This window comes from Trichomonas vaginalis, chromosome III, assembly GCF_026262505.1.
Source record: "Trichomonas vaginalis G3 chromosome III, whole genome shotgun sequence".
Lineage (NCBI taxonomy): Eukaryota > Parabasalia > Trichomonadida > Trichomonadidae > Trichomonas > Trichomonas vaginalis.
Window position 1 is genome coordinate 180,342 of NC_067205.1, and position 24,455 is coordinate 204,796.

Genomic DNA, 24,455 nt, shown 5'->3' on the forward strand with positions numbered 1-24,455 from the left:
ATAAATGATAAATATGAAAAAGAAAGAATGTCATAAATCAATGATAAATATGAAAAGAAATAAATACTATAAAACAATGATAAATATAAAAAGAAAGAGAAATTCCGGAAAACAATAATGAATATGAAAAGAAAAGATAATGTCATAAAGTATTATGAATATGAAAAGAAAGAGAATACTATAAAACCATGATGAATATAATGAAAGATAAAGTAATAACAATGAGAAAAAATTTGAAAAAAAAAGAGTGTGTAATAGATAAATGATAAATATGAAAAGAAAGAAAATGTCATAAATCAATGATAAATATGAAAAGAAATAAAATACTATAAACAAATGATAAAATAAAAAAAAGAGAAAGAATACCAAAAAATGGTGAATATGAAAGAAAGATAATGTCATAAAGTAATTATGAATTGAAAAGAAAGAGAATACTATAAAACCATGATGAATATAAATTGAAAGAATAAAGTAATAAAACAATGAGAAATTTGAAAAAAAAGAGTGTGTAATAGATAATATAAATATGAAAAGAAAGAAAATGTCATAAATCATGATAAATATGAAAAGAAATAAAATACTATAAAACAATGATAATATAAAAGAAAGAGAATTCCGGAAAACAACACTGAATATGAAAAGAAAGATAATGTCATAAAGTAATTATGAATATGAAAAGAAAGAGAATACTATAAAACCATGATGAATATAAATTGAAGATAAAGTAATAAAACAATGAAAATTTGAAAAAAACGAGTGTGTAATAGATAAAGATAATATGAAAAGAAAGAAAATGTCATAAATCAATGATAATATGAAAGAAATAAAATACTATAAACAATGAGAAAATATAAAAAAAGAGAATTCCGGAAAACCAATGTGAATATGAAAAGAAAGATAATGTCATAAAGTAATTATGAATATGAAAAGAAAGAGAATACTATAAAACATGATGAATATAAATTGAAAGATAAAGTAATAAAACAATGAGAAATTTGAAAAAAAGAGTGTGTAATAGATAAATGATAAATATGAAAAGAAAGAAAATGTCATAAATCAATGATAAATATGAAAAGAAAAAAATACTATAAAACAATGATAAAATTATAAAAAGAAAGAGAATTCCGGAAAACAATAATGAATATGAAAAAAAGATAATGCATAAGTAATTATGAATATGAAAAGAAAAGAGAATACTATAAAACCATGATGAATATAAATTGAAAGATAAAGTAATAAAACAATGAGAAATTTGAAAAAAAGAGGGTGTGTAATAGATAAATGATAAATATGAAAGAAGAAAATGTCATAAATCAATGATAAAATGAAAAGAAATAAAATACTATAAAACAATGATAATATAAAAAGAAAGAGAATTCCGGAAAACAATAATGAATATGAAAAGAAAAGATAATGTCATAAAGTAATTATGAATATGAAAAGAAAGAGAATACTATAAAACCATGAATGATAAATTGAAAGATAAAGTAATAAACAATGAGAAATTTGAAAAAAAAGAGTGTGTAATAGATAAATGATAAATATGAAAAAGAAAGAAAATGTCATAAATCAATGATAAATATGAAAAGAAATAAATACTATAAAACAATTGATAAATATAAAAGAAAGAGAATTCCGGAAAACAATAATGAATATGAAGAAAGATAATGTCATAAAGTAATTATGAATATGAAAAGAAAGAGAATACTATAAAAAACCATTGATGAATATAAATTGAAAGATAAAGTAATAAAACAATGAAAAATTTGAAAAAAAAGAGTGTGTAATAGATAAATGATAAATATAAAAGAAAGAAAATGTCATAAATCAATATAATATGAAAAAGAAATTAAAATATATAAAAATGATAAATATAAAAAGAAAGAGAATTCCGGAAAACAATAATGAATATGAAAAGAAAGATAATGTCATAAAGTAATTATGAATATGAAAAGAAAGAGAATACTATAAAACCATGATGAATATAAATTGAAAGATAAAGTAATAAAACAATGAGAAATTTGAAAAGAAAAGATGTGTGTAATAGATAAATGATAAATATGAAAAGAAAGAAAATGTCATAAATCAATGATAAATATGAAAAGAAATAAAATACTATAAAACAATTGATAAATATAAAAAGAAAGAGAATTCCGGAAAACAATAATTGAATATGAAAAGAAAGATAATGTCATAAAGTAATTATGAATATGAAAGAAGAGAATACTATAAAACCATGATGAATATAAATTGAAAGATAAAGTAATAAAAACAATGAAAATTTGAAAAAAAAGAGTGTGTAATAGATAAATGATAAATATGAAAAGAAAGAAATGTCATAAGATCAATGATAAATATGAAAAGAAAAAAATCAATAATCAATGATAAATATGAAAGAAAGAGAATACAATAAAATAATGAATAACATGAAAAGTAAGAGAATATCATAAAGCAATGACAAATATGAAGAGAAAGAGAATAATTTTCATGTCAACATCAGCGCCATGTTCAACAAAGAATTTGACAATTTCGATTGAATTTGTTTTGATTGCAATAGAAAGTGGAGTATACTAAGATCAAAGAATTTTATAAAGCAATGATAAATATGATAAGAAAGAGAATGCCATATAAGCAATGATAAATATGATAAGAAAGAGAATGTCATAAACCAATTGTGAATATGAAAAGAAAAGAAAATATAATAAGGTTTGTTGATGTCAGCCCCATTAGAAAGTAAATACGAAATAACTTTAAAGTTTCCAAAATACATGCATTCTCTTATTGAATCAGGATTTTGTCCGAAGTTTTGATTTAAGATACTCAGCAATTTCATAGTGTTTGATAACCCAATGCTGTATTAATCATTTTATTAAATGATTCACCTTCTTCTACCATTTGCATAAATATGTTTTTATTTCCTCCTTTAACAGCATATTCTTCAGAGTGTTTAGTGTATTTAGCTCCTAAATTTTTCATGTAATTGAAGCATAATTCTGATCCGTATTTAATTGCACAATCAAGTGGTTTGATTTCATCATCTACTTTCGTGTTAATTTTTAAGATTTGGGAATTTACTTTTAAGGTCATCAACTAAATCCCATGCAATATAGTATAGGAGACTCTTTTGAATATAAATTGAGAATTGCTTCTTCTGTCATTTTAGGCTTAAATTTTCAAAATTGAAACCTTTATAATGTAGAAGCGTTGCTAATTTAATATTATCGGCTTGATGACGCATGAGAATTCGTTAGATATCTTTGATAGAATTCTGAAAATAAATTAATGTCTTTTTCACGAATTTCCGAAAAAGCGCTAATCAAGTAAATTGCCATATTGATGGATATTTTGTTAGTTTTAATTAAATCTATAATTTCTGCTGATGATGTTAAAATATTATTTGAATTGACTTCCGAAATAATTTTTTGAAGCTTGGCTAGGGTATTTGAAGGGTTCAATTGGCTTAAGGCTGCTAAATTGCATTCGCCTTCATTTACTGGTTGCTTTGTACTTGACATGCTTTGTAATTTTTTTTGGTCGTGACACTTTTAGGGACAAAATCAAGTGTTTCTACCAAATAATAAGAGAAAAGGGTAAATTTTTTTGAAGGAGCGGTACATCTCACAAAAATTGACATTGTAAAGTTAGTCAGTTTACAATTGTAAAATGGCAAATTTGCCACTTGTTTGCCAACTACAAAAAAAGTTTGGCGCGCCAAATCGCAAAAGTGTCATAATCTCATGGTGGACCACAGTTGGAGTCGCCGCCGACAATCCACTGCTGGGATGCTACGCAGCCTTTGATCTGGCCAATCATAGTGCTGCTCCATCCACATCAGCAAGTGATTTCGGCAGGAGATCCCCAATCGGTCTTCCATGAGAGTTCACAAGCAAAGCGCAATACCTGTGCAGTCTAACTGCTAGGATATAGTAGCTAGGCTGTGTAGGTATTGCGCTTCTAAGGATATTAGTTATCCGTTATTGCCCTCATTCATTTACACTACCGCCCTGGTTCCCCAAAGGGCCAAGGATTCTGTAATTACTCGAGCAGGGCAAAGTTCTTCCGAGATCTCTCATTCCATCGAAAGATCTCGGAGAAAACTTTGCCTTAAACTACTCAATTACTGTTCCCTGGTTTTTCAAAGAGCCAGGGATTCTGTAGTTGATCTAATAAGGCAGAGTTTTTTCCGAAGTCTCTCATTTGATGAGAGGCCTCGGAAGAACTCTGCCTTAAGATAGCGTACTTGTGATCTCTAACAATTTTGGTGTGTCGGAGAATGTAAATTTATTCGACTAGGACAGAGTTTTTCCGAAGTCTCTCATTTGATGAAGGCCTCGGAAAAACTCTGCCCTAGTGTAATGTAGTTGTGGTACTTGGCCCACAAAAAGCGAGAGAACATGTCTGTAATTCGTTTATGCTGAAGTTATCTGGATGTCTCTCAAATGAGAGAGGAAATCCAGATAACTTCAGCATAAGTTAATGCATATGTGGTTCTCTGGCTCTTTGTCGGCCAGAGAACGAATAAAAAGTTTAATGGGTGAGTAGGCTCGATGGATGCCTACTCATTGCAAATATACGTTATTTTTTTCCTATGAGAAAATAGTTTTCCAGTTTTATAATACCATATGTTTTATTTCTTCATATATAACCTATTCCAAAGGAGAAAAAGAGATTTTCCGAAATTCATAATTTCAAATTTGCGTAAAACTCAAAATTAAGTGAACATAATAAAAGAACACATAATAAATCAGATTCACCATATTTAAGTTTCACAAAAATTTCCAAAAAAATCACGTTTCGAAAATTTCGAAATCAAAAAGTACATTTTTCGCGAGAAAAAAAGAAAAACAATTTTTTTTTGGAATTTTGGTGAGATAGAATCTTCTTTATCTCCTCATGTAGTGAATATTTTCGCGTTCTGATGGCGGAAAACGCAGTTTTGAATGCGGAGATTCCGAAACACACGGAAAAATTAGGGTTTAATAAGAAAATTAGATTATATATATGAAGAAATAAAACATATGGTATTATAAAACTGGAAAACTATTTTCTCATAGGAAAAAAATAACGTATATTTGCAATGAGTAGGCATCCATCGAGCCTACTCACCCATTAAACTTTTTATTCGTTCTCTGGCCGACAAAGAGCCAGAGAACCACATATGCATTAACTTATGCTGAAGTTATCTGGATTTCCTCTCTCATTTGAGAGACATCCAGATAACTTCAGCATAAACGAATTACAGACATGTTCTCTCGCTTTTTGTGGGCCAAGTACCACAACTACATTACACTAGGGCAGAGTTTTTCCGAGGCCTCTCATCAAATGAGAGACTTCGGAAAAACTCTGTCCTAGTCGAATAAATTTACATTCTCCGACACACAAATTGTTAGAGATCACAAGTACGCTATCTTAAGGCAGAGTTCTTCCGAGGCCTCTCATCAAATGAGAGACTTCGGAAAAAACTCTGCCTTATTAGATCAACTACAGAATCCCTGGCTCTTTGAAAACCAGGGAACAGTAATTGAGTAGTTTAAGGCAAAGTTCTTCCGAGATCTTTCGATGGAATGAGAGATCTCGGAAGAACTTTGCCCTGCTCGAGTAATTACAGAATCCTTGGCCCTTTGGGACCAGGGGGCGGTAGTGTAAATGAATGAGGGCAATAACGGATAACTAATATCCTTAGAAGCGCAATACCTACACAGCCTAGCTACTATATCCTAGCAGTTAGACTGCACAGGTATTGCGCTTCTGGCTTGTGGAACTCTCATGGAAGACCGATTGGGGATCTCCTGCCGAAATCACTTGCTGATGTGGATGGAGCAGCACTATGATTGGCCAGATCAAAGGCTGCGTAGCATCCCAGCAAGTGGATTGTCGGCGGCGACTCCAACTGTGGTCCACCATGAGATTATGACACTTTTGCGATTTGGCGCCAAACTTTTTTTGTAGTTGGCAAACAAGTGGCAAATTTGCCATTTTACAATTGTAAACTGACTAACTTTACAATGTCAATTTTTGTGAGATGTACCGCTCTCAAATTTTTTTATTGAAAAATAATGAGTTATCGTTTGACAATGGTAACTTGAAAATTAACCAACATAATGAGTATCACGTAAATATCAATTTTATTACTATACGTAAAATTCTCATCTCAATTTTAATGAAACAATTTTTTTTTCATCCCCTGAGCACACTAGTATCTGTCTGTTTCTAAACAGAGTTCAGTAAACTTGTTGGTGTCTTCTTTCTTGGAGATCTGAGCTAAAGCCTTGACTTCGTAGTTGTAGATTTCTTTGTCATGCTTGCAGATCATAGAAGCATGGTGTGCATAAGCAGCCATACCTTTGAGACCGCAAAGGATCATTTCGCGAAGAGAAACAGCATATGGGTTTGGATGTGAGTGAACACCGAGTGGAGCTGTGATCTGTTACTTAGCAAGCTTATTCATAATTTCGTGGGCGTAGTTTAATTGCTTTGTAAGAGCATTATCATCAACAATTGTTAGCGTTGATGATTGTCATGAAGAGTGTCTTGTTGATTTAAAGACCAACTTCTTTGGAAACAACGCCATCCTTAAGTGCATGTGTAATTTCCTTGCAAACTTGAATCATTTCATCTTCAATGTTAGCTGCAGAGGGGAATTTGACCATAAACACACTTTCTTTTGCAGTGAGCATTGTCGTTTGTTTCTTGGTACTGGAAACAGAACATCTTTTCGCCTGGGCAAAGATAGGACTTGGCACATATGCAGAAGAGGGCCATTTGTTGAGATCCGAGTGTAGATGCTGAGGCATATAATACATATTGGAAAAATTATTTTTTCATCCATATTATTACTTCATATTTTATAATATTTGTAAATGTTTGTATGTATATTGAGCAAACAGTGAAAGAAAGGAATGCTATTTGGTATTCAAAAAGAGAGGAAATCTCAGTAAAGACAAAATTTTAGGTGAGTAATCAGTAAAAAGTATTTTCTATTGTACCCATATTATCACTAGCAAAGCCAAATTTATCAATTTCATAATTTGTTTCAATTTCGATGACATTTTTTTGAATGTTTTTTTGTTTCTGCCTTATATTTCAATTCCTAACTTTTTCCTTTTGATTAATTTGTTTCATTCAATCTCTTATTAAAAAAAATTTTTTTTTGAGAACTTGTGGTGAAAAAAAAATCTCAGCAGGCAATTTTTTATAAAAGGATTTTGTGAAATTATTTCCAAATTCATAAATTGATGAAAAAAAGCATCCGATGACGAAGGAAGAATTCTGATGACAAAATAACGTTCTTTATTATGTAACGATAGCATATAAAGTTTACATTTTTTCAATGCCTCCTCGTTCTAGTGTTCGCAAGGTTATTGGACAGAAAGAGCAAGGAGGACCAGCTAAGCCAGGGAAGCCAAACTCGGGAAAGAACAAGAATGGGCAAGGAAAATCGAGCGAAAATGCAAATCAAATCTTGAAAAATAGACCAACGATTAAACCACCAAAAGCGGATAACTTCGGAGATATTGGTATTCAAAGGTCCAATCCATCTGCATATTCACCGGGTGATTTTGGTCAAATCGATGAGCTTCCACCTCTTTCTTCAGTTACAGAAGATAAATTCGATGACATGCTCCGCCAAAAACTTCAGCAATGTCGTATTATCTGTAACTTCACTACAGATTATGCCGATCTTAAAAGTAAAACAATGAAACAGACTTATTTGCAAGAAATTTTAGATCACATTTCTCAACCAAGATTCTATCGCTTAATGGAACCAGAAACAATCCAGGCATTATTCGCTATGATCAAAGCTAACATTATTCGTTCCCTTCCTCCAATCCCAGATTTGGCGAAAGTTCCCATGATCGGAGATGATATTAACGATACAATTTACGAGTCTGCTTGGCCGCACTTGGAATTGGTCTACCAAATCTTCCAGCGCTTCCTTGAATCAGCATTATTAGAGCCAGCTTCAGTAGAACAGTACGTAGATGCATCGTTTATTGTGCAGTTCCTCCTCCTATTTAACTCTTCCGATCAAAGAGAGCGTGATTCCCTTAAAATGGTTTTGCACAGATTATACCTGAAATTTGTCTCAAAGAGACCTTTCATTCGTCAAGCCATTCAACACATTTTCTATACATATATATATGAAACGAAATACTTCTCCGGTATCTTCGAATTGCTTGAAATTATGGTTTCGATTATTAACGGTTACGCGATCCCTCTTAAACAAGAGCACAAAGACTTCCTTACAAAGATTTTGCTTCCTCTTCACACATCCAACTTCCTTCATACATTCCATCAGAGACTTTTCGACTGTGTCAACCAATATATCAAGAAAGACGCTACGCTTATACCAGTTATAGTCAGGGAACTGCTTAAAATCTGGCCAGTGTCATGTTCTCTCAAGGAACTGATCTTTATCTCCGTATTTTCAAAGATTTTCGATTCAATGAGCGATGAACAGTTCAAAGAATTGATGTTTGACCTATTCCACAGAGTCGGATTATGTATTACATCTGATAACTTCCAGGTTTCTGAAGCAGGAATGCTTCTTTGGAAGAATGATCGCTTCATCAAATGCATTAAAGCAAACGCCAAAGAACTTTACCCTATTATTTGTCCATTCCTTTATAAGACTGGTACAAATCACTGGAACCCAGCCATTAAAAATTTGGCAGTTTCCGTCATTAGAATCTGCATGCAGACGGCCAGCGACGTATTCGAGGCATTTAGCCGATCGATGAAGTCGCAGAGCTTGCAGGAAGCTAATCGCATTGCGGGAGAACGCGATACGTGGAAACTTGTTATTAATACGGCCTTGACGCAAGATTCGACAATTGACGCCAAGGAAAAGAATGCTGATGTTGATGCTGTTTTTGTAAATAATGAAGCATAAAATTGAGTTTGTTCAGATTTGAAAATGATTTTATTAATAAAAATTGATTTATGATATAAGAATAACTGATCTAAGAATTTTGTCTTCCTGACGATCACAATATAGTTCGTGATTTCAAAATTAAATTTTTCAACTCAAATTTTTTACGTTATCTATGTTCATTTATAGCTAAAATCTAATTTACTCAAATAATACTTCTATTTTATATGCGAAAAATGCTTTCTAATGAAAAGAGCGAATAGTGTGAAATCGCCTGTATTATTTCGGATTGTTCAAACTATTGCAATAGTTTTTCTAAGCTATCTACTTGAATAATTTATAGGAGATCATCCTTTAAATCTCATATTTTATAATGATCAAAAAGATTTTCTACGATATAATATCATTTGGATAGCATATTAAATCAATACTAGCATAGTCTATTGCATTTGTATTGTAATAATTGATGAAAATCTATTATTTGATGGATAATTTATATAGAATATTACAAAAATACGAGTTCATATGCCAAAAATAATATCAATGCATTATGCATTGAGAGTAATAGCTGGAGATCGTTTTCCATGCATAAACTTTCTCATGTAATCTTTGGTAAAATTATTAGATGTATATTGAATATTTTAATAATATCTGTAGAATTCACTATATTGGGTATGACTTCTTTCTGAGGTTATGCTGTCAAACATGTCATTCAATGAGTTTTTTTTTAGTTCATAGAATTGGTGGTATGATGTCAAAAAATTGAGAAGAAATTCGGCCATATTAATCTCAAATGGTGATTTTATCCATTTAATATTAAATTAAAAATAAGAAAAATTGCATGATTCTACGATGTCAAAGTTTCCTCTCGAATGTAATTTTTGACGATAGAATTTTATCGTTCTCTGACCTGGACCATTTTCAAAATGTTCTCGCCCGTTGACGAAAAAAAGCAACTAGCGAATATTGAGAAGGAAATCCTAACATATTGGGATGAAATCGATGCTTTCAAGACATCCAACAAGCTCGCCGAAGGCCGTCCAGAATACATTTTCTATGATGGTCCACCATTTGCTACTGGCACACCACACTACGGTCACATTCTTGCTGGTACAATCAAGGATGTCGTTACACGTTACGCATACCAGACAGGTCACTCTGTTCCACGCCGCTTTGGTTGGGATACACACGGCGTTCCAGTCGAGCACGAAGTTGACAAGATGCTCAACATCAAGGACAAGACAGTCATCGAAAAGGAGATGGGTATTGGCGTCTACAACGAGAAATGCCGCTCAATCGTCATGAAGCACCAGCAGGATTGGGAGCGCGTCGTCAGACGTTGCGGCCGCTGGATCGACTTCGTCAACAGCTACAAATCCATGGATGTCACATTCATGGAATCTGTTTGGTGGGTCTTCAAGCAGCTTTGGGAGCAGGACAACGTCTACTGCGGCGTCAAGGTCATGCCATACTCATATGGCTGCGGCACACCACTTTCCAACTTCGAAGCTGGTCTTGATTACCGCTCAGTTTCAGATCCAGCCATCTACATTGCCTTCAAGGTCCCAGGCAAGGACTTCGAAGTCATCGCATGGACAACAACACCATGGACACTTCCATCCAACCTCATCCTTGTTGTCAATCCAAAGATGAAATACGCCAAGTTCGTTGATAACGCAACAGGCAAGAAGTACATCACGATGAAGTGCCGTATCCCATCCCTCTACCCACCAAAGGCCAAGGATGCTTTCAAGATCCTCGAAGAGATGGACGGCCAAGACCTCGTTGGCATCGAGTACGAGCCACTCTTCCCATACTTCGCCAACTGGAAGGAGCACGGCGCTTTCAAGATCTACACAGCCGACTACGTTACAGATGATTCCGGTTCCGGTATCGTCCACACAGCTCCAGGCTTTGGTGAGGACGACTATGGTGCCTGCCTCAAGCACGGCATCATCACACGCGACGGCGAGATCGTCTGCCCAATTGATGATAACTGCTGCTTCACAGAGGAAGTTCCAGACTACAAGGGCGTCTTCGTAAAGGATGCCGATGCCCAGATCATGGATCGCCTGAAGAAGGAAGGCCGCCTTATCAAGAAGGAGACAATCAAGCACGAATACCCATACTGCTGGCGTTCTGGCACACCACTCATCTACCGCTGCATTCCATCATGGTTTGTCCGCATCGAGAAGCACCGCGAACTCCTCATCGAGAATACAAACAACACTCATTGGGTTCCAAACTCAATCCGCGATGGCCGCTTCATCGAATGGCTCAAGAACGCTCGTGACTGGGCCATTTCCAGAAACAGATACTGGGGCACACCAATCCCAATCTGGACAGATGATGCCAAGTCAGAATTCTACTGCATTGGCTCCATCAAGGAACTCGAGGAACTCTCCGGTGTTACAGGCATCAAGGATATCCACTGCCACTTCATTGACCAGATCACATTCAAGTCACCAAAGACAGGCAACGTCTTACACCGCATTCCAGAAGTTTTCGACTGCTGGTTCGAGTCTGGTTCCATGCCATTCTCACAGTTCCACATCCCATTCTCCGGCATGGAGTGGCGCCAGGCTGATTTCATCGCAGAAGGCCTCGATCAGACACGTGGCTGGTTCTACACGATGACAATTCTCTCCTCACTCCTTGGCCACCCATCACCATTCAAGAACGTCATTGTCAACGGCCTCATCATGGCAGCTGACGGCAAGAAGATGTCCAAGAAAGAGAAGAACTATACAGATCCAGAGCTCATCATGGACCGCTTCGGTGCTGATGCAGTCAGACTTTACCTCACAAACTCACCAGCCTGCCACGCCGATCCATTCTCATTCAAGGATGACGATGTCGCCATGATTGTCAGACAGACAATGCTTCCATGGATGAACTCAATCAAGTTCTGGGTTGAGCAAGTCATCCGCCACGGAAACAACTTCAAGAGAAACACAGAGCTCGCATACTCATCAGAGAACATCCTTGATAAGTGGATCCTCTCCAAGATCAACCGCCTCATCCAGCACGTCCACCGCGAGATGGGTCTCTACCAGCTCTACAACGTTCTCCCAGAGCTTGTCAAGTTCATCGACCAGCTCAACAACTGGTACGTCAGACTCAACAGAGACCGCCTGAAGAAGGGAAAGGATGCCGAGACAGGTATCGCTGTTTTGTTCGAAGTTCTCCTTCAGCTCTCATTGTTGATGGCTCCATTCGCTCCATTCTTCGCCGAGTACGCCTACCAGCACTTGAAGCCAGCACTCCCAGAGTCAGAGCAGCTCCAGTCCATCCACTTCGTCATGCTCCCATCCGCTGACGAGAAGCACATCGACTCTGTCATCGAGCGCCGTGTCGAACTCATGCAGTCCGCAATCTTGATCGCAAGACTCGTCAGAGACAAGAAGAAGATCCCAGTCAGAAGACCAATGAAGGCTATCACAATCGTCTGCTCTCCAGAAGTCAAGGAGATGGTCCACGACTTGACAAACTACATCACAAAGGAGTGCAACATCCTCGAGATCGACTACGAGACAGATGAGAAGAAGTACGTCCAGTTCTCAGCTGTTCCTGATGGAAGACTCCTCGGAAAGAGACTCGGAAAGCAGCTCAAGGAAGTCAGAGAGGCACTCACAAAGATCCCATTCGAGAAGATGGCTGAGATCTACGACAAGGCAATCCACGCAAAGCAGAACGGTCAGCCAGCTCCTGAGTTCGAAGTCGCTGGTGTCACTGTAAACACAGACGAAGTCGACGTCACTCGCTCTCTCGTTGGATTGGATGAGAACAAGTTCTTCGGTGGTGTCGATGGAGAAGTTGTTGCTTTCGTCGATATCTCTGTCTCTAAGGAGATCGAGGAAATGAACGTCGCTCGTGAAATCCGCGCTCGTGTTCAGGCTGCAAGAAAGGCTCTCGGATGTGTCCCAACAGACAAGGTAAAGATCTACATCGAAGTACAGGGAGAAAACGATGTCACAGCTGTCTTAGCTCGCAGAGAAGAGCAGCACATCAAGACAAACCTCGAGTTCCCAATCAACTTAGGAAAGTCTGCTGCTGGTGAAGAAATGTTCGGCGGAAAGACATACGAGGATAAGATCGGTGATGTCGTAGTCACAGTTACACTCGTCAAGGCTTAATTTCTCTCATTTTTTTCTTTCTTTTATTTCAATAAAAAAACATTACGATTTTTTTCTTTATTCAATATTCTCTATTTTTGTAATTCAGAAATAAATAATTATTACATATGATGCCAATATATGCCTAGTTAGGCGATGATGTTTCAAGTTCAAATGTCTTCTCAAATATTACCATATCGAAACAAAAGGGAATCGTGAAAAATCTCTTCGAAGAGAAAATAATAATTAATCCGAATATTGACTGTATTTGAAAAAAAAATAAAGGTTTTAAGGGTGCCCTATAGACGATAGACCACCCTCAGAAAAGCACTTTTAAGGTTATTATATTGAGAACTAGAATCTGGATAATCCATTCATTCGAGTTCTAATAAGGTTAATTTTGTGATGTTTACATTATCGTTATAGGGCACCCTTAAAATTATCAAATGATTTTGAAAGCAACTTTTTAGTGAGGTTGTAATAAACAGAAATTCATCAAAAGTGACAGCTCTCAATTTTTTGACATTTGTAAATTCTAAATTGAATGAGAAAAATGAAATAATACTAAGCATAATACAATATTCTAGATTTAATTATAATTAGGAAAAAGTTGGTTTTGAGAGTACTTTTCATAGGCATATAGAATGAAATCTTCTGAAAAATAATATCACATAAACTCATATTATTTTCTAATATATAACTATTTTATATAAAAATCAAATTCAATGATCTTAAAAGCGAAGGATAAACCTCAAAATTTACGAATATAATGAGTGGGAATATAATGCTTATCTATCATAAAACCATATGAAATATCAATTTTTGCTTTACGCCTAATTTTTGACGCCATTAGCAAAAAATGTTAAATGTTAACACTCAGTCCATTTGAATATGAAAAATAAAATTGACTTTAATTAATATTTAAAAACGTGCTCTATTAAAAGTTCCAAAAATTCAATATTTTAGCTTTTCTGAGGTGTCACTTTTGATGAATTTCTGTTTACAACAAGGTAAGTATATCTTCATGCATTATAGAATATGGTGTGCTTTATTTCTTATTAAATAAAACATGTTATAATTCAAACTCCATTTTCCTCAAAACAACGAAAAATCAATAAAATAATCAAGATATTTCATTATGTGTGTTGATAAAATTGATTTAAGGGTGCACCCGTATGTACGTTTATTTGAGAGGAGGAGGATTACCCTCTCAATTTTGAGGGATTCGTTAGTTTATTTTCTCGACGAATATGCAATAAAATTTGATTTTTACCTTATCAATATACTTCATATAATATACACATGTTCATGTAAAAACTTTTTTCCAAAATCCTCAGGAATTAAGGGATTTTTGAATTTTAAGAATTTTTTTCGAATTTTTTCGATAAAAAAAATATTTTCAGAACAGCCTTAACGGCTAAGATTTAGGAACAATGTTAAGTATCAAAAAGAAAGGAGGTCTGATATAGACAACATATATCGTTGAAGGTTGAAAAAATCTCTAATATTTGAGCCCAAAATTTCAAATTTTAATTTTTTGAAAAAAGAGGCCACCCGTATGTACGTTTATTTGAGAGGAGGAGGATTATATTTTTGAAAGGGTGAAACATTATGAATATGTTAATTATATAATAATATGTATTATTATAAAAAAGAAAAAATAAAGCACGTTAAAATTTTTCTTTCTTGATTTTTTACAAAATCTACTTAGAATTATGCAAAATATGACTAAATAATTATAAATTTCAAGTTAAATTTTAATTTTGATAAATAATTTAAATTTCAAAATATCAAGTTCAGTTCGACTATGTATGTAGTAATTCCTCAATAAAGTGCCAAAACCCTATTAAAATATATGAACATTTTCAACATTTGAATGTTTTTATTTAAAAATTTGCTGGAATATGAGCTTCAAACAATTATTATGTAAATAAAAATAATTAAATATATGTATTTATTCGTATTACAACCGTAGTAAGTCGATTCTTCCTTTCTTCTACTGAGGTTTGAATTTGATTTCGAATTGTAAAGAGATTCAAAGGGAAAATACTAGCGGATAAAAACTACCTCCATGAAAGGGTCATAATGGAGTCAAGTTGTATTTTTTGATATTTTTTGCTTTTCGAGCCTAAATAGGTAGCCAAGATAATGCCTAAAAATAAGGTTCTAAATTCTGAAGTTTACATGATCCTCTCGTGTGCACCCTTAACACATAGAGTACTCTCATATTGGGGGAGAAAAAAAACTAGTTTTTAATTGAAATTTTATTTTTTAAAAAATTGTAGTGGACAAAGACAGTATTGATTTCTTTGGATTGAATTTCAATTGTTCAAATTGTTTCTTATCTACTGTCTCCATATCTGAAATAATGCATGTCTTAAATGAAATTTCATTGATACTCCTAATTTTATTTCTTTTTTGTTTCAAAGAGTAATCAATCTGTTTTAATTTTCTTTTTAATTCATCAAGTTTGTGTTGTTGACTATATTCATCTGCCGAATAATAAACTATAGGTTTACCACAAAATGTAGATGCTAAATAAGAATTTGGGACATAAACTGACTCTGCATATGACGATATCATTTTAAATATAGATCCATCCATATTATAATCATTCTTTTCTGATCCAGTATAATAATATTTTTCGGCTTTTAATGTTTCGGCAAAAGATATATTATCTCCAAATTTAAGTTCTTTGAAAATATTAGGGCCTGAACGTTCTGTTTGAGGTGAAATAAAACAATTTTTTCCAAACTCAATAATTTCAACAGTTCTTCGGTATTCTAAAATCGCACTTCCGAAATAACTATTTGATGGCACCTTCAGAGTTGACATTTGTGACCCAAGGATAAATGAATCGCCATAGTATGTTACAATTCCAGTAATCTCAATGGTTTCGAGCGAATAGGATTCCCAAAATGAATAATCTGGGATTCTGTTTATTTGATTTCCAAATTTGACACTCTTCAAATTGTTGCAGGAATAAAAGCAGTAATCTCCAATAGAAACTAAACTATTAGGAAGAATAATTGATGTGATGTTGATTCCAAGGAAATTATAATTTCCAATATTTTTGACTCCTTCTTCAATAATTAAAGAATTTGTATTTTGTAATCCAATGAAAGAATAATCTCCAATAAATTCTATGCATGATGGTATTGTAATTTCATGAACATTTACTAAATTTTCAAAGCAATTATCAGGAATATATTCTATTTTGGATAAAATTGATGATATATTCAATCCATCACATGAACAAAAAGCGCCTTCTTGTAGTTCAATCGAATGATGAATGTTAAAATCTAAAGTTCTTAATTGTTTACAAGAAGCAAAAGCATATTTACCAATCATTTTTAAAGAATCTGAGAAAATGACTCTTTCCAAATTTAGTGAATTAGCAAATGCGCAATCTCCTATAATTTCAACACCTGAAAGATCTATTTCTGTCATTTCTGCATTTGCAAAGCAATAAGTTCCAATTTTTTTAATGGAATTTTGTGAAATTAAACCAAAACTGCATCGATAATAGCAAAATGGTGGAAGATCTATAATATTACTTGGAATGGTTAATTCGATAAACTGCTGCCCGGAATATTCATAAGCTTTATAACCTGACTGTGGTTCTGGAAATTGGATTGTTATTGATTCAGGTAAAGATTGAAAACTTAAAGAAATATCAAGAGTATTACATATTATTGTTGACAATTTCCCACAATAATAAAACGCTTGTCTGCCAATTAGTTTTACACTTGCAGGTAATGTTACCTTTTCGAGATTAGAGCAATGGTAGAATGAAAGCATTTCTATTGAAATCAGATTTTCTGGTAAATCCAAAACTTCAGTTCCAAAAAATATCTTATTTAAATTGATCTCTGTCAATCTTTGATTTTTATAATATGATAATGGAAGAATTTTTGTATCATTCTTCTTAAATTTATAGTGAATAATGCAATATCGTGGGAATGCTTCCCAATCAATCAACATTTGATTCTTCGCAACAACATTTATTGGCAATTGAATTCTTTGTAAATTTTCGCATAACATAAAAGCAGTTATATCTAATTCAACTACAGTATCAGGAATAATTATATTTGTCAAACTAGAACATTTTCCAAACGCTAATATCTTAATACTTTTTAAATTTGGAGGTAATTCTATATTTATTAGTTTAGAACAAAAAGAAAAGGCATTATTTGAGATCTCTTCAAGAGAATCCGAAAACTTAATTGATTTCAAATTAGAACATTCATAAAATGAAGATTTTTGAATCTTTTTTAAATGATTTGGCAAAATTATATTTTCTAATGACTTGCAATTTGTGAAGCATCCATACCCTATTGATTTAACTGATATTGGAATTGAAATATTCTTAAGTTTTGAGCATAATGCAAAAGCCATATTACCAATACTGTAAATTGTTGCATAAATTGAAACATTATCCAGTTCTGTGCAGTTATAAAAGCAAAATGAAGGGATTTTTTCAATATTCCCAATGATTTCGACACTTTTAATACTTGAATTTGATTCAAAAATTCCATAAATATAATCACCATCGATAACACACGATGCATTAATATCGCATCTAATATTCATATTTTACTTTTTGTTCTTTTTGACCAAAAAAAGTTTAGAAGAATAAACAGAAACTTTTTTATTGTGATCAAACTGTCTCAATTTTGAAAGAGCAAATAAATTTTATTGAAAATTGTCAAACTAGAAATAATTAACATTAATTAGTGATTAATTAGAGTATAAAACAATGCTCAATTCTCTGGTATCTTATTTTTCTAAATTTTTTATTGATAAATATAATTACGGATCTCCTATTTCCTTGAAATCATTCATTATATCACATGAAGGACCAGCTATTTCTTTTATTTTTGTAAAATATATGATACAGGTCAATGAATCAGACACTAGAAATCTTGTAACCACATTCTCAATCAAAATAACAACCAAACTTTAGGCTGAGTATTGGAGAAATCATCAAAAATATAAAAGTGAATTTTATCTAGAATAATTTGATGACGATTCCGAAATATTCAACCACATGTTTTGAGGTGAATTGTTCCTATGAAAAAAAATCTTTTCAAAAAAAAAAAAGTGAAAATCTTTTGCAAATTTAGAGATTAAATATTTTCAAAATTGGAAAGGGTTATTTTTGGAATTGTTGGATGACGGTTATATACTTTTTTAAAACTCCTTGCTAATTCAACGATTTTCAGAAGCGATATCAAAGGGAATATATAATGGATTAATAAATTGTTTGAGATTAATTATGAAATAAAAGCAGTTTCTCACAATTAAGCAATTGATCAGACTGAAAATCTTGGTGTTATTCATAATAACATTGACTTTTAGAATAATATTTTTAATTTAAAAATTTGCAACGAATATTAAAAGTGTTAAAAATGATTAGTTGGATAATAGCTACAAGGTTCCAAAAATTACCTAGGCCTCCACATTTTGATGTACCGCAGCAAAATGGTGACCAATATGATGATAAATGCGCTAAAAGGATTTTTAATGATACCCCTTTCACAATTGAAGGAATTGCAAGACTATATCATGTGACAGTCGATGATATTAAGCAGGCCAATCCTGGTATAGGTTATAATATACCAGAAGGACTTATTTTGAAAATTCCTCAAAAATGCCCAGAAACAATGGATGAAACATTATATATGGACTCTCCGGATTTTAAATCAGCTGCAGTACTCCGAAATGGCGCATTACTCCTTTGTTTTTGTTATATGTTTAGCACTACGAATGCAGAACAATGTGAAACATTCATGAAATATAATCACGGTTTCGACCAAGATGGTAATTTAGTTAATATTCATAATGCAATGGATTATGCCTATATCAAAAACTCTACTGATTGCAGTGAACCTTTCGGTGGTCAGTACCAATTAAGACAATATAACATTAATGGAAAATATCACTGTGCTGTTAAATCTAATATTCATTTTTATGACCCTGGACGCAATATTGTGAAAGACAGTTATCCTTATACATCACTCTGCTTTGAAGAAAAATGAAACTTAAAATTTAAATTTTTTTTTCTTTGATATGAATTTTTTTGAGTCCATGTATTAACTTCATCAAACATACAATGGAATATGGTATTAAAAATAATGTTGTTTCCATCTCTAAGATTTATTGCTGATGTTTTTGGCAATTCGACCATGAATAGAATATACTATCTATGCGATATTATACAAATATCCAAACATAAATTAGCAAAAAATCGGAAATTGGTGCACAAATTCATGAAAATAGCAAAACAAATAATATTTCATCGTTTAGATTTAGTTAAGAGAAAATCAGATAAAACAGTTTGGATAATATTTCTATATAGAATATGGAAATTAGATAATGAGGAATATTATAGCGCAATAAAAATATGGAAATTAAAATTTAATGAGAGGATGTTACCAAGGCAAATCGCAGTCTGGAAGATAATATTCTTCATTGCTTAGCCTTTCATAAAACTACGAGCATATCAGGTGAAAAAAAAATTAGTGTTAATTGAAGCCTCTTCTTGATTTAGAAAAATGCAGATTATGAATGATAAACTATGTTAAGATGCAAAATAAAATCTGATTTAGAGAAATATTTGAACTGTTGATTTCTTCTGATTTTACAAATTTAAATGTAAAATTAGAGTAGTTAAATGTGATTTAAAAATTTGATCTTCAAATTGTCGAACTAAGTGCTCTTCACCATCTAATGGCCCATCCTGCTTATAGGCGTCCAAAAATATTTCCGTATTAACAACGATGATTGATTTTAAAAATTGACGACTATTCAAATTTGAAAGATGTTTACAAAATCTGAAATAAAACTGACAGAAAATGTTAAATTGGATAATAGCTGCAAAGTTCAAAAAATTACCTAGGCCACCACATTTTGATGCACCAGAGCAAAACAGTATCCCATTTGATGAAAAATGTGGTAAAAAGATTCCTATTGATAAACCATTTGGAATTGATGGAATTGCAAACATGTATCATATAACAGTCCAAGATATTCAAGATGCCAATCCAGGTATAGGTATTCGTATACCAGAGGGAATTGTTTTGAAAATTCCACAACTATGCATAGGTGAAATGGATAAAGAACATCGTACATACTCAGGCTACTTTAAATCAGATTCAATAGCACGAAATGGATCGTTGCTCCTCTCTTTTTGTTATATGAGTCCATGGGCGCGAACAAACGCGAAAAATTGTGAAGGTTTCATGAAACATGGTAATGGTTTCGACAAAGATGCCAATTTAGTTGATCTAAAGGATGCTATGGATAATGCACACCTTATAAGAATTAAAAAACGTGAAACACTAGATACTACGCAGTACGAACTAAGGAAATATAACTTCAATGGAAAAATTCATTATGCTGTTAGATCTAGTTCTGGTTTTTATGATCCTGGTTACGATGTTGTTACCAGTGATACTCGTCCTTATAAATCATTCTACTTTGAGGATTATATTGATGAAGATGATGAAGAAACTGAATTTCTTTTGGATTAAAATTTATTTTCAAATTGAAACAAATGATGAGCTGACTAAAGCTCAATTGTTTTTAATAGACTTTTGGCGTTCCATCTTGTAATAAGAAGAGCTTATGAGGAAAATACCCATTGAAACATTTCCACGCTTCTGTTGATTTGTAAAGCAAATATTTACCATAAAGCCCACAAAATTTGTTCATGTGAAGCATTTATATTTTTTGTTCTAAGTCAAAAAAGAAAAATTAAACTTACCTGAATTTCTTTATGCTATTCGAATACTTAAAATCAACTATTAAGTTATATAATTTGAAATTTAATTAGAATATTGCTTATTATAAAGTGCTGAATATCCTAGTGTATTTAGAGATTATGAACTTTTGTAAAAATGATTTAAAAATATGGATTAAAAATCATATTCAAACAAAATAATTTAATTTTAACAATTTATTGAATAATATATAGTCTATATTGTGAGTTGTTGAATATTTGAGGATAGTGTATATTACATGAGTAAGGGTGATCAGAATTTTCTAAGATATATCTGATTTTATTTGTTTTCAAAAGAGAATCATCAAAATTGTGAATCATTGATTTATATTCGTGTATAGAATCAGAGATAATCTCTCCCTGTTGAAGTAAAATGTCAATAGATCCCAAAAATGTTGTTTTTCCGCCAATTACTGTGATTGGATAGAAATCTGTTGTATTTGCAAGGATAATTTCGTTTTCCTTGACATATTCAAGTATAAATTGACCAACTTCTGTCATTGATTCTGAGATATTAAAATCAGATTTTGTTTCTGTGACTTTAACGCAGTTATAGAATCCAATGAACTTAAAGCACAACAGAAACAATAAAATTGATATTAAAATTCCATAAAATTTCTTAGAAATAAAATTATTTTCTTTTTCTAAAAATTCTAAGATATTGCAGTATAACAAAGGTAACAAACAGGTACATACTATAATAGAATAGCTGTAGTAGTCATTATCTTCTCTAAATAACGAAAAAAACAAAGAAATTGAAAATCCAAGAGTTGTCATCGATTTTCTTTTATCAGAATAGATGATTCCCAACAAACCAAGACTGGAAAGTCCTAATTGCTCAATTATTGGCAAAAACATTGAGAAATAATACCCTTCATCTGAATATCTTCTCCAAATCGGTTCATAATGTAAATTTGACCTCAAAAACTTGAAAACGATGAAAATTGAGAAGGGAAACATTGAAATCCAAAATTTTTTGAAAATTGAACAAAAAAGAAAAATTGAAGAGGAAACACTGACATAAGGAATCAGAGCTGCAGATATTCCGGCTAATATAGATGGTCTACAGTTGTTATTTGCAAATTGGATCAAAGATAAAGATAAAAAGGATAATGCAATGGAAAATGAAGATTCTTTTGGTAAAGAAAGAATATGTGCTAATATCTGGTACGAGGGAAGAGGGAAATGTCTTTCTATTTCATGAACAAAATCTAAATTTGGATTATCAGCAAATAAATAACGGAAAGAAGCAAATCCTGAGCTTGTAAAGTATAATAGAGATAGTATTATTAAATGTGAACTATGTGTTCTTGTATAATAAAAGAAAAATGAAATTGTTGATAAAATATTGAGAAAATTGATTGTAATTGATGTGATTTGGTAATTACTAGAAAGTAACTCACATGCTGCCATATAATAATAGATGATAAATGGTCTTTTTAATGGATAATTTGGTTGTAATGGATTTTTAAAAGAAAGAAATTCATTCCTATGACGATTTATTCCATACAATATGGAATTTATATATGATCGTTCTGTTGATTTAGTATAAAACGAAATATTTGATTCAGATTGTTTTAAATAAAGTTTGTTAAGGTAAAACAAAGAAAAAGAACCGATTATTGCGAGTAATAAATAGATATGGTATGATTCTTGTTTGATGTTTTTTGTTTTTTGGTTTGGATTTTGATTTTTAAACAGTGGAAACAAAGAGTACATGATAAAACTTGATACAAAATGAAATACTATGACTAGATGAACCAGAAGTTTCGATAAGACAAAGAAATAGGATAAGGTGAAAATTAAATATGACGTCAATAAGGAACCGATAAGCCATCCTGCGAGTATCTGATATGGATTTTTCCATTCTTGGCCTAAAATAATCCGATTGAAATGATATCCAAATACGGTTGACGAAAAACTTAAGAGCAAGGAATAATCAAAATTCAACAATATCAACAAATGAAATAATAAAAATGTTAATAAGCATCTTTTATTGTAATTTATATTGTTGATAATTAACAATGATTTGAAATATCAATTTGAAAAATTTTGATCGAACTGTTTTTAAAATTTCTATCAAATATCATATTACTTTGTTGTGTTTAGCATAAATTATCACTTAAATATGTCTAGAATTCGGATTTTTCTATCAAATTATAAAATCGGGGACAATAGAATGTTAAACTATCAAAATTCTATAGGGAAACAGTTAATAAATGAATAAGCACTGTATTTCTGAACTGGCAGCAAATAAATCTGAAATTAACCTCGAATCTTACAATTGGATCCGAAAATAAGGCAAAATGAGAATTGGATTCGAAAAAATATATACAAACAATTTACAAACAAAAAACTCATTAATATTGACCTGGATGGTTAAACCAAGCAAAATTCTTCGGAGGAGCATTTTGGCCTGCCTCAGCTTGCATAGCATAAGGGTTTGGCTCAGGTCTTACATATTGATTCATCTGTGGCGGCATCGGTCTCGGTGAAGGCATCACCGGAGGACCCATTTGCGGAGCCATAGGAGCTTGTACGACAAACATAGGTGGTGGCATTGGCGGGTACTGACCGTATTCAGGCCTTTGCGGTGGGAAATATGCGTATTGAACTTGTTGTGGTGAAGGAGGTGGAAAATTCATTGGAGGTCTGAATGGTGGAGGTGCATAAACTGGTTGTGGCTGTGGTGGAGGTGGTTGGTTGTTGAATGGTGGTCTCTGAACTGGAGGCCTTTGATTGTATGTGTCAGTAATTTCGATTAGTAATCTGATTTTTCCGCCTTTTGGTTTGTCTATGCATGGAATCATATCGAACCACATATCGTTCATCCTTCCTACAGGAATTGTACGTAATGGTACTTCTAACCGTGAGATAATTTTGTGTTGATCTACTGTGTTCCAATCTTTTAATTGGATGATTAAGTAGTCTGCGCCGAGATTTATTATATTGAAATCGAACCTTTGGTTCCAAACAGGCGCTAATGTGTCGTCGCAATATTTTGTGCGGTATTCTGCTGCATCGCTTGAGATTTTCATCACAAGATAAGGATCTGTTTTCGACAGAAAGCCCATCTTAGGAATGTCTGTCGCCTGTATAGCGACGACAGTCACTTTCATTCCTGCGATGAATCTAAGTTCTCAATGTTTTTCGATAATTTTGTTTGAATGGTTTATTTTAAAATTTTAACAATGATTAATTATCAATAGTAGATAAGAAAAAATGGGATAATTTTCTAAAAAAAATTTCAATGAGTGTTTGAGGTTTATAGAAAGAAAATTCAAAATTAATCTACTAGCGTTGGCCTCATACTTCGTTCAAGCGAAAAATATCAATTTGATGAGATCAAAATCGGAATTCGATTTTTTTGAGAAGAAATCGAAAGAATAAATCTTAATAACTGTAGATGTGTGTGGGAATTAACCTCAAAACTGATAGTTTTCCAATGGCTCTCAAAAGATGTTCCTTTTTCTTTTGATTTTTCTGGGTTCCGATAATTTCATTGAAACTTTTAAAAAAGAATAATTTTTGTTAAAATATAAGTGGAAGTTTGTCATCTGATGATGTCAGGCGTTCTATAGATCATATTCCCTGGAAAGAATCTTTCTTTCGACCCAATTTAGCACCATGTCCCGCAATAATTTGATTCAATATGCCGTTCATTATATATTAGTTTGTTTGCGTA

The 24,455-nt window shown here is 32.5% G+C and overlaps 7 protein-coding genes across 7 annotated transcripts, besides 5 other annotated features; 4 read left to right on the top strand and 3 right to left on the bottom strand.

Annotated features, from left to right (window-relative positions):
• Positions 1-3,894: 3,894 nt before the first annotated feature.
• Positions 3,895-4,632: a mobile genetic element.
• Positions 4,633-6,539: 1,907 nt separating this feature from the next.
• TVAGG3_0612820 (prismane/CO dehydrogenase family) lies at positions 6,540-6,794 on the bottom strand (the record flags this gene model as incomplete). Its single annotated transcript, XM_001309386.1, has 1 exon — positions 6,540-6,794. One exon carries the CDS (start codon positions 6,792-6,794, stop codon positions 6,540-6,542), a length of 255 nt encoding a protein of 84 aa, XP_001309387.1.
• A 525-nt stretch (positions 6,795-7,319) lies between these two features.
• Positions 7,320-9,061, top strand: TVAGG3_0612830 (serine/threonine protein phosphatase 2A PP2A regulatory subunit B family; the record flags this gene model as incomplete). The annotated part of the gene is made up of 1 exon (XM_051240097.1): positions 7,331-8,893. The coding sequence occupies one exon, from the start codon at positions 7,331-7,333 to the stop codon at positions 8,891-8,893; it is 1,563 nt and encodes a 520-aa protein (XP_051086684.1).
• A 720-nt stretch (positions 9,062-9,781) lies between these two features.
• On the top strand, positions 9,782-13,025 carry TVAGG3_0612840 (isoleucine--tRNA ligase, cytoplasmic family; the record flags this gene model as incomplete). The annotated part of the gene is made up of 1 exon (XM_001309388.2): positions 9,799-13,008. The coding sequence occupies one exon, from the start codon at positions 9,799-9,801 to the stop codon at positions 13,006-13,008; it is 3,210 nt and encodes a 1,069-aa protein (XP_001309389.1).
• Positions 13,026-13,279: 254 nt separating this feature from the next.
• Positions 13,280-13,419: a mobile genetic element.
• Positions 13,420-13,465: 46 nt separating this feature from the next.
• Positions 13,466-13,502: a mobile genetic element.
• Positions 13,503-13,957: 455 nt separating this feature from the next.
• Positions 13,958-13,995: a mobile genetic element.
• A 155-nt stretch (positions 13,996-14,150) lies between these two features.
• Positions 14,151-15,192: a mobile genetic element.
• A 25-nt stretch (positions 15,193-15,217) lies between these two features.
• Positions 15,218-17,580, bottom strand: TVAGG3_0612890 (leucine-rich repeats (6 copies)-containing protein; the record flags this gene model as incomplete). The annotated part of the gene is made up of 1 exon (XM_001309389.1): positions 15,259-17,580. One exon carries the CDS (start codon positions 17,578-17,580, stop codon positions 15,259-15,261), a length of 2,322 nt encoding a protein of 773 aa, XP_001309390.1.
• Positions 17,581-18,398: 818 nt separating this feature from the next.
• On the top strand, positions 18,399-19,028 carry TVAGG3_0612900 (LysM domain-containing protein; the record flags this gene model as incomplete). The annotated part of the gene is made up of 1 exon (XM_001309390.1): positions 18,399-19,028. One exon carries the CDS (start codon positions 18,399-18,401, stop codon positions 19,026-19,028), a length of 630 nt encoding a protein of 209 aa, XP_001309391.1.
• A 635-nt stretch (positions 19,029-19,663) lies between these two features.
• Positions 19,664-20,714, top strand: TVAGG3_0612910 (LysM domain-containing protein; the record flags this gene model as incomplete). The annotated part of the gene is made up of 1 exon (XM_001309391.1): positions 19,845-20,522. The coding sequence occupies one exon, from the start codon at positions 19,845-19,847 to the stop codon at positions 20,520-20,522; it is 678 nt and encodes a 225-aa protein (XP_001309392.1).
• Positions 20,715-20,902: 188 nt separating this feature from the next.
• Positions 20,903-23,920, bottom strand: TVAGG3_0612920 (endoplasmic reticulum-plasma membrane tethering; the record flags this gene model as incomplete). Its single annotated transcript, XM_001309392.1, has 1 exon — positions 23,131-23,889. The coding sequence occupies one exon, from the start codon at positions 23,887-23,889 to the stop codon at positions 23,131-23,133; it is 759 nt and encodes a 252-aa protein (XP_001309393.1).
• Positions 23,921-24,455: the final 535 nt, after the last annotated feature.